The 10,823-nt window shown below is 25.0% G+C and overlaps 1 protein-coding gene and 1 long non-coding RNA gene across 4 annotated transcripts; one reads left to right on the top strand and one right to left on the bottom strand.

Moving 5' to 3' along the window:
* Nucleotides 1-455: 455 nt before the first annotated feature.
* LOC145974578 (uncharacterized) lies at nt 456-6,032 on the top strand. Of its 3 annotated transcripts, none has more exons than XR_014439740.1 (4): nt 456-496; nt 4,564-4,617; nt 5,396-5,431; nt 5,701-6,032. It is a non-coding gene; the product is annotated as an uncharacterized LOC145974578 (long non-coding RNA). The 3 variants fall into 3 exon arrangements; XR_014439741.1 differs by lacking the exon at nt 456-496 and adding an exon at nt 515-611; XR_014439739.1 differs by lacking the exon at nt 456-496 and adding an exon at nt 3,919-4,323 and having other exon boundaries at nt 4,422-4,617.
* On the bottom strand, nt 5,309-9,428 carry LOC145974579 (SNAPIN protein homolog). Its single transcript, XM_083104494.1, has 2 exons — nt 9,210-9,428; nt 5,309-8,839 (listed from the first exon to the last, which is right to left on the bottom strand). The coding sequence occupies exons 1-2, from the start codon at nt 9,359-9,361 to the stop codon at nt 8,797-8,799; spliced, it is 195 nt and encodes a 64-aa protein (XP_082960620.1). The 5' UTR covers nt 9,362-9,428; the 3' UTR covers nt 5,309-8,796.
* Between the last annotated feature and the right edge of the window lie 1,395 nt (nt 9,429-10,823).

The raw sequence follows: 10,823 nt of genomic DNA, 5'->3' as shown, positions 1-10,823 counted from the left end.
AACATTTTTTTAAAATGCGTATTTTTCGAAATATTAAGGGGTTTCCACACTTTTGGCAAACCCTGTATATACAGGGTGTTCCCAGTATCTCTCAACAAAGTAAAACCATAAGTAAATATCGCTAAACTGAACTAAAAAATCCCATATCATTTTGAAAACCACAGCGTAAAATTTCGAGATATTAATGAAAAAAGATCGGCCAATACATGCAAGTATAAGCGCGATTATAATTCTTCAATTAATTTTCTCTCGCGAATAGTTTCTTAGAAAAATTGTCTTTATAAATAAATGCTTCATACGAAAATGGAATAAAAAACATAAACAAGTTTATACTTATTGACTTCTGTCAATATGTAAGATATCCTATGCTACGTATAATCAAGACGATATTTATATAACACTACGTACATTCTATATACTGTCAGGTATGCCGACAGAGCCATCAGATCATGATAGTCTCTTGAAGCGATAAGTACGCGATTGAATGCTTTTGGTGGTAAATCTGATATTAAACCTAGCTAATTCAACTAGTAGGATAAGGCATTAAATATATAATAAAATATTTATCTTTCTTTCTTTAAATGTGCATACAAAATTGTGTGGAGTAACAGGTAACGCTTTTATTTTATAAAAGACTTTCTATTTTATAAAAGATTTTCTTTAATTTTCAAATCGACTAACTTATTTTATTGTAAATATTATTTTTATCTTTTGCATACATTATAGTTAATGAAGAAAATGAAGACATTGACGTTTATACTGTAATAGCATGTTTCGACCATTTTGACATATAGAAAGTGTAAAATTTATAAGCTAAATTTCTTTTTGACATTATAAAATTATTGTGTAATTAATTTTATATTATTGCTATAAAATTATCTAAGCTATATAAAATATTATCTCATTAGCTAAGCTATGAAATTATCTATCTTAAAAACGTATAATATTACCCGTGTTTTGTTTTTAAAATATTTTTTATAATGAATGTCTAGGACCAGTAGGATATATTAATTTGAATGTGTAATGAACGAATAAACAACAAATAATAAAAAATTAACATTTTATTCAAAAACATGTGTTATAAAAATATTAACATAATTGCCTGATTATTTACTTTACTTTAAGTCAAATTTAATTCCCATGCTCTCTATTGCCTATTGTTTTTTCTAATTAACATAATTGTTTTTAGAATTTTGTTGGAATGTTTCATACGATTCGCTACATTATCAAAATTTCAAATATTTGATGATATTTGATTTCCGTTCAGTGTTTGTATGTTTTTAATACGTTTCTTACTTAAGGAACAGATTGATCTTGAAAATAACATGTTAGTAAACATATAGTCCATATCATGTATAAAATCGCGTTGTTCAGAATATACCTTCATTTCTCATACATTTTAATGCTTATATTATATATATATATATATATATATATATATATATATATATAAATATGTACATTGAAATATGTAATTGTACTAGGACAAATCTTAAAGATAGCTAAATTGAGATAAATAAGAGTTATGTTTATTGTGCTTGTCCTACTGGAATTATCTAAATACATCCTTCATGTCTCCTAATATTCAAGTCCGAAAAAAATATTTCATATGTCATTTTAATAATTTTTATATTTATCTTTTCTAATCATTCCTTTATTTATTAAACTGTATTATTTTAATTTCTTTTTAAATTAATCGTATTTTCTTATGAAGTGTTTTGTAAATTCTCTTGAACGTTTTTTCACACAAAAATCGATTTTATTGCATACTCTTTGTAAATACTTTTGTTTTTATTGAAGAAACGTTTTTTATAGATATCCGAGTGAAATTCAACATGACATTCTTAAAACTATTATTAAGTAATAGTATAATATACCTTGACATGATAGCAACAGCGAGTCATGTGGATGATGAAGAATCAAAAATCAAAGGAATCGATGAAGAATCGAAAATCGCAGTGCGCAGTGTATTAAACAATCCCTAAAAAAATTACCCTTTTAAAAAAAAGGTAAACAAAGGTGCTAAGTCCGCGTAAAAAACAGTATATGTATTTGCAAAATAGTGTATTATTAACTGTAAAAAACTATTGTAAAAAACCTGTCTCCAAAATAGTGTTATTTTAAAACTGTAAAAAACTACTGTAAAAAACCTATCTTCAAAATAGGATTATTTTAATCTACAAAATAGTTATTTTAATCTGCACAAAATAGTGTTATTTTAAACCGTAAAAAATTGTTCTACAAATTATTTTAATTTTGTGTAAAATTGTATATCCTACAAAAATAATGATATCAAAAAAATTGCGCTAAGTGAAAATAAAAACTTATAAAAATATTTTAACCAAAAAAAGTTATACAAAATAGTTGTTTTAATTTTCTACATTATATCCTAGAAAAATGATGATATCCAAAAATTACGCTAATTGAAAATAAAAACTTAAAATATTTTAACTAAAAAAAATTGTACAAAATAATTGTTTTAATTTCCTACAAATAATATTAAAAAGTTGCGCCAACTGAATAAAAATTTTACCAATATAAAATATACATTTCTTTTTTATTTCCAATATTAAAAGAAAAATGATATTAAATGAATTGTAATATATCTATTATAAAAAATCGTTGAAAATATGAACAATCATACACATTGCAACAATCATATGCATATATCCTGAAAAGTTTAATTAAAAAAAAAAAAAAAGGAAATGATAATACAAAATACAAAATTAAAAATTATTAAAAAAATTAAAAATTAGAAATTAATAAAAAAAAAATAAAAATTTATTTAAAAATTAAAAATTAATACATATAAAAAAATTTTAGTTAAAAAACTTAGCGCTGCTACGTTGAATAATGTGCTAATGAAATTAGCAGCGCTAAGTTTTTTAACTAAAATTTTTTTATATGTATTAATTTTTAATTTTTATATAAATTTTTATTTTTTTTTTATTAATTTCTAATTTTTAATTTTTTTAATAATTTTTAATTTTGTATTTTGTATTATCATTTCCTTTTTTTTTTTTTAATTAAACTTTTCAGGATATATGCATATGATTATTGCAATGTGTATGATTGTTCATATTTTCAACGATTTTTTATAATAGATATATTACAATTCATTTAATATCATTTTTCTTTTAATATTGGAAATAAAAAAGAAATGTATATTTTATATTGGTAAAATTTTTATTCAGTTGGCGCAACTTTTTAATATTATTTGTAGGAAATTAAAACAATTATTTTGTACAATTTTTTTTAGTTAAAATATTTTAAGTTTTTATTTTCAATTAGCGTAATTTTTGGATATCATCATTTTTCTAGGATATAATGTAGAAAATTAAAACAACTATTTTGTATAACTTTTTTTGGTTAAAATATTTTTATAAGTTTTTATTTTCACTTAGCGCAATTTTTTTGATATCATTATTTTTGTAGGATATACAATTTTACACAAAATTAAAATAATTTGTAGAACAATTTTTTACGGTTTAAAATAACACTATTTTGTGCAGATTAAAATAACTATTTTGTAGATTAAAATAATCCTATTTTGAAGATAGGTTTTTTACAGTAGTTTTTTACAGTTTTAAAATAACACTATTTTGGAGACAGGTTTCTTACAATAGTTTTTTACAGTTAATAATACACTATTTTGCAAATACATATACTGTTTTTTACGCGGACTTAGCACCTTTTTTTACCTTTTTTTTAAAAGGGTAATTTTTTTAGGGATACAATTTTACACAAAATTAAAATAATTTGTAGAACAATTTTTTACGGTTTAAAATAACACTATTTTGTGCAGATTAAAATAACTATTTTGTAGATTAAAATAATCCTATTTTGAAGATAGGTTTTTTACAGTAGTTTTTTACAGTTTTAAAATAACACTATTTTGGAGACAGGTTTTTTACAATAGTTTTTTACAGTTAATAATACACTATTTTGCAAATACATATACTGTTTTTTACGCGGACTTAGCACCTTTTTTTACCTTTTTTTTAAAAGGGTAATTTTTTTAGGGATATCACTCTTTTTTGTACTATATGTTAAACATCTTTAAATAAATGAGCAAAGAACCCGCCACCACCCCCGTCATATTTCATTAAAATTCGACGGTCCTCTTTGCTTACTATATAGATATTCAAATCCTTCAAACTTCTTTGCTATTCTTATTGCAAAAATAACGGATAATTACAAATCAATATGTCATTAGAAATCTACATTTATTATTCACAATTAATACTTATAAATCCATTAATGAATAATCGTTGCTTTGCTTATCTAATTCATCATTGAATATATAAATGGAACGGAGAAAAAGTGATTTATTTAATTCTATTTTTAATAGTAAGGAAAATAAAGACAAATTATCAAGAGACACGGTAGTGTTGGCAACTTACCTAAATATTTTTTCACAGTTCATCAAATAATGCAGAATATGAAGCAGTCTTCTCGAAATTATTGTTGATACATTACAACATTCTTTTATATGGGACTGATCGAAAGGGTTTTCTATCATTTTTATACAAATATTTTATAACTTATATTATACATTTACAGTTCCAGAAACGAAAAAGAACCAGCAACAATTAATGATAATGAAACTCACAAAAGGTAAGCAATGATTATTAATAATATCTATAAAGATATTTTATAATATAATTTATTATTTTATATATTTTATTTCAATCTTTTATTATAATCTTCTATTATATATGTTTCACGCATGATACTGTTTAACTTTTATTTAAATGTCTTATTATAATTCATATATGTATTATACATACAAATACATATAATTACTCATCGCAATAACTAATGATTGTTATAATACATATATATTACTATATGTTGCATGCGCAATACAAATGCATTATAATAAAAAATTAAAATAGACCATTAAAATTAAAACTAACCATTAGTTGTTGCGATACGTAACTATATGTACTTCTGCGTATAACACATATATATGTATTACAATAAAAGATTAAAATAAAGGTTAACCAAGTACTGTGTGTGCAACTCATATGCATTACAATAAGGATTAAAATAATAAAATATATAAAATAATAAAATATTATAAAATTTTTTATAGAAATGATAGATAACAATCTATTATTTCATTATAAAAATGTTTTATAATCTATTTTAATATTTTATTATCTTAATCTTTTATTATAATGCATATGTATTGCATACCCAATACTTGGTTAACTTTTATTTTAACACTTTATTGTAATACATATTGTAATACATATATATAATAAAAATATAGAAATATATAATAAAAATAGATGACAAAGAATTAATTTTTATTTTAATCTTTTATTGTAATACATAATATAAAAATATTTTATATTGTACAATATATTTTATACATTTCTATTTTCAGATCTAACGAAAAGGAAAATGAAGAAAATCCTAAAAAGTAAGTGTAACACATTATATTATTAATACATATGCGTAAGAAATGATAGATAACAAGGGAATAAAAATTTATTTTACTATTTTTATTGTAATTCACTTATTGTAATTACTTATTTTTTATTGTAATTCATATTTGTGTTGCACACACAATACATATATGCATTACAATAAAAGATTAAAATGAAGATTAATCATTTATTATCTATCATTTCTACTATCATTTCTAAACATATTTTATAATATATATTTTATATGTTTCCATTCTTTCAGAACCTACAATATGGAAGAAATGGAGCCAGAAATTGAATTGTCGTCCTTTTTACGTGTTGAGGCTGAAGCGGCTTTAAAAGAAAATATAATACTTAAAAAAAAAATACAAAAATTAATGGAAACACAAAAATTAATGGAAACACAAAAAGAATCGCCGCCACCAACGATGGCATCACTACCACCGCCACTGCCGCCGTCAACGTCGTCACCGCTGCCATCGCCGTCAGCGTCGTCACCGCTGCCACCGCCGCCGTCGTCACCGATAACGACAGCGGGGCAAGTAAGAGGTAAATAATTTTGAATTATATAATTGGCACGTTAATTATAAAGGAATCAGCTAAATGAATCAGCTATGTTAAAAGTTAATAAATCTATTACATTTTCAGATTTATGAATTTAACATTGCCCAAAGTATTTTTAGCCTTCTATAGAATTAAAATTTGTATTTTCATGAATTTTTGTGTCGTATAAATTATATTTTACAAAAGAAATTTTTAATTCACAAATAATTATTTTTATATTTTAAAAGGCTAAAAGTATTTTGCGTAATGTTAAATTCATGAATCTGAATGTACATATATTAAAATTAGATTTATTAACTTTCAATATAGTTAATCCGTGCAGTTCTTCTTTAAATATTATATTCAAATAAAATAACATTAAAATATTTCTTTTATTGTAGAGCAACCGCGTGCACGATGGGCTAGAGCGGGACGGTCGAGAGGACGAGCCCGAGGCCGAAGTTCCAATCCAAGAACCTCAGCCCGTTATAGAAATAATATTTTTAATTTTTATTAATATTTAAATGTGTATGCGTGTGCGTGTGTGTGTGTGTGTGTATCATCATAACATAGAATATTTTTTATAAATGTGTCTTTTTGTTTTTTCTTTCTATGCTTTGCACAAACTACTTTTTATTTTTCATTTCCTTTTGCAAAGCATAAGCTATTTTTAATTTTAAAAATTTAAATATTCTACGTTATGATGATATAAAAATATGTTTGTATATGTGTACATGCGTGTGCGTGTGTGTATGTAATATCATCATAGCATAGAGTATTTATTTTTTCTTTCTATGCTTTTGCATAAACTACTTTTCATTTTTAATTTTCTTTCGCAAAGCATAAGTTATTTTTAATTTTGAAATTTTGAATTTCAATACTCTATGTTATGATGATATAAAAATATGTTTGTGTGTGTGTGTGCGTGTGTATATGTGTGTGTGTGTGTGTACATCATCATACATAGAATATTTTTTTTTATAAATGTGTTTTTTCGTTTTTTCTTTCTATGCTTTGCATAAACTACTTTTTATTTTTAATTTTCTTTTGCAAAGCATAAGCTACTTTTAATTTTGAAATTTAAAAATTCTATGTTATGATGATTTCTTTTAAAATCGCTTCAGCCTCAACATGTAACGATGACGATAATTCAATTACTGACTCCATTACTTCTTCCATGATTAGTTTGTGCGTGTGCGTTTGTGCGTGTGTGTGTGTATCATCATACATAGAATATTTTTTATAAATGTGTCTTTTTGTTTTTTCTTTCTATGCTTTGCATAAACTACTTTTTATTTTTCATTTCCTTTTGCAAAGCATAAGCTATTTTTAATTTTGAAAATTTAAATATTCTATGTTATGATGATATAAAAAGATGTTTGTATGTGTGTGCATGCGTGTGCGTGTGTGTATGTATATCATCATAGCATAGAGTATTTTTTCTTTCTATGCTTTTGCATAAACTACTTTTCATTTTTTTCATTTTTAATTTTCTTTCGCAAAGCATAAGTTATTTTTAATTTTGAAATTTTGAATTTCAATACTCTATGTTATGATGATATAAAAATATGTTTGTGTGTGTGTGTGTGTGTGTGTATATGTGTGTGTGTGTGTGTGTGTGTGTATACATCATCATACATAGAATATTTTTTTTTATAAATGTGTTTTTTCGTTTTTTCTTTCTATGCTTTGCATAAACTACTTTTTATTTTTAATTTTCTTTTGCAAAGCATAAGCTACTTTTAATTTTGAAATTTAAAAATTCTATGTTATAATGATGTGTGTGTGTGTATGTGCGTGTGTGTGTGTGTGTCATCATAACATAGAATATTTTTTATAAATGTGTCTTTTTGTTTTTTCTTTCTATGCTTTGCACAAACTACTTTTTATTTTTCATTTCCTTTTGCAAAGCATAAGCTATTTTTAATTTTGAAAATTTAAATATTCTACGTTATGATGATATAAAAATATGTTTGTATATGTGTACATGCGTGTGCGTGTGTGTATGTAATATCATCATAGCATAGAGTATTTATTTTTTCTTTCTATGCTTTTGCATAAACTACTTTTCATTTTTTTCATTTTTAATTTTCTTTCGCAAAGCATAAGTTATTTTTAATTTTGAAATTTTGAATTTCAATACTCTATGTTATGATGATATAAAAATATGTGTGTGTGTGTGTGTGTGTGTGTACATCATCATACATAGAATATTTTTTATAAATGTGTCTTTTTGTTTTTTCTTTCTATGCTTTGCATAAACTACTTTTTATTTTTCATTTCCTTTTGCAAAGCATAAGCTATTTTTAATTTTGAAAATTTAAATATTCTACGTTATGATGATATAAAAATATGTTTGTATATGTGTACATGCGTGTGCGTGTGTGTATGTAATATCATCATAGCATAGAGTATTTATTTTTTCTTTCTATGCTTTTGCATAAACTACTTTTCATTTTTAATTTTCTTTCGCAAAGCATAAATTATTTTTAATTTTGAAATTTTGAATTTCAATATTCTATGTTATAATGATTATATCAATTGCAATAAAATGAGCATTATATTTTTTCAATGCCATTGCTAGAGCTGTGATGACTATACCAGAACCACTACCTATTTCTAAACAAATCACAGGTTTCATCGCATGCAGAATGTCTAAATCTTCTTCCAAAGTATCTATTAAAAGATACGAATCCTCAGAAGGATCATAAACTGTCTTGAGTTCTTCATCTGATAAATTAACTACTGGAGTTTCCATAATTTATGGTGAAAATTGTAAGAAATTTCTTTTATAAAACTTGCAAAGTAATCAATGTTAAGTAATAACAATCCGCTGCTTCAGCTCTATTTGACATATCCTATAACAAAGAGAATAGTTATGCATAAAAAATAATACTCTTCGCAACTTTTGTACGCAACTTGTAGTACATGATAGAAGCACAATTTTTTATAACATTCCAATAATTATATATGAAAATTGAAAATGATTTTCAAAATGCTCAAGAATTCTTGTAAAATAGGTAACAATAAGATATATATGTTGCTTGTGTAAGTAAATCGCAATTTTTTATCGTTACAATTCGATGAATAAACATATATTTTGCAATAAATAGTACGTACTGTGAAAGAAATATAAGAATAATAAATATACGTAAATTTGCAAGAAGAAACGCGAAAAATAAATGTTACTATTATTGCATGCGCGCTGAACAGAAAACTTGACGTCACCTTGTGGCGCGAATTCTCTCGTCCAGTTGATCCACCGTAGGTTTCAAGAGACTCATAAGACCTTCCGTTAATGCATCCCGCGTCGGATTTTCGCAAAAGTCATCTATCTTGTCGTCGATAGATGTATTGTCACTCGCTGTGTCCACGTCCATGTTATAGCTGTAGTGAAGTAGATACTACCGTGTCTCTTGATATATATATATATATATATATATATATATATATATATATATATAATCTGAAATAATAATATAGATACAATCTAATCTAAATATATAAATGTTATATGTATATTATTATTTTATATAATTACCTGAAGTGACACTTAACCTTTTAGAACATATTTATATGCATCGTTAACGCCACAGAGCGCTACTAACGCTGCGTCGCGTGAATCACTGCTAGCGCATTCTTGTGGCAGACGTTGGAAACGTATTTCTGTATATTCTTTGTTACGTTAAGAGGAGTTGACGATGACTATGACGACGTTTCTTAATCGAAATTTTCACATTTCAGACTTTGCATCATGATATCTCCGTTTACAGAGCACGTAGCGCAAAAATAAAAACACTTTTATTATTTAATTTAAACCCAAGCTATCGATTAATTCTACTAAGAATTCGATCCGTTGAGCGGTTATATGAGAAATAAAAATATCGAGTTATACTCTCAATCCGACTCGCGTAATAATACACGGAGTGCATTTTTTTGCTTACGCTGGGACTTAGCAAAGACACTACCGTGTCTCTTGATACTATTAAGGAAAAGTAGAAATAATATATTAAATAAAGTAAATAATATATTAGAATGTCATACACAGTTGATCATTTTTATTAATACATTTTACTAATTTATTTACATGGAAAGAATGTGTATGTAGCAGCATCGTTGCTGTCGTCGCTATAACATGATATTTGATATTAGATAAAATATAATTAGTTGAAAGTATAGTTATTATATAAGTTTCCCCTAAGTCTCCCCCTTCGAATGGAAGAGGGATACAACTTCCCTAATTGCTTTAAAAGACTAGCCTCTCAAAATAATTAAACACCTGTTTTATGATTTTTCGTAATTTTTGAACCGCTTCTGAAATATAATATATGGGATGTTTATGGACACTCTATATATACATTTATGTACATATTTTCCACGTAAATATAATATCTATGTATTAATAAAAGTAATCAACTGTGTGTGATTCTACTCAATAATACATTATTTATTTTCTCTCAGTAGTAATGAAATAACGTTTTATTTCGACATTTGAACGCTTGTAGCGACGAAATGGCTCTATCAAACGATATCTCGGTTAATGTGACTTTTAATTTGCCACAAACTATTTATTTCCAGAGTTTCTGCAAATTTCACAAAACTTCAAAATTCAATTTCCATAAGAATCGTACAGGGTCTTTTGTTTATAAATGACTTTTCTCATTTTCTATAAAATTAAAATTCAGAAATTTATAATTATTTAATTGTTTAATTATGCAGTGTCTTACGCATACCTTTGATTTGAGAGAGAGAAGACTGTAAATAATTTTCAGGATAACTATTATATTCTATAGCAGAATTTATAACAACATAAGTATTTAGATAGAGTAATTCATGTTGAAC

Source organism: Camponotus vicinus, unplaced genomic scaffold (assembly GCF_025532165.1).
Source record: "Camponotus vicinus isolate PSW18456_S1 unplaced genomic scaffold, iyCamVici1.0 SCAF_7, whole genome shotgun sequence".
Taxonomy (NCBI): Eukaryota; Metazoa; Arthropoda; class Insecta; order Hymenoptera; family Formicidae; genus Camponotus; species Camponotus vicinus.
Note: the sequence above shows the minus strand (reverse complement) of the source record. Positions and strands in the feature narration are given on the sequence as shown.

Excerpts from the sequence above, each read along its gene's own strand:
- LOC145974579 (XM_083104494.1), bottom strand. The coding sequence starts at position 9,361 with ATGGACGTGGACACAGCGAGTGACAATACATCTATCGACGACAAGATA. Across the intron at positions 8,840-9,209 it reads GAGAGAATTCGCGCCACAAG|GATATGTCAAATAGAGCTGA; the intron begins GTGACGTCAAGT and ends TCTTTGTTATAG.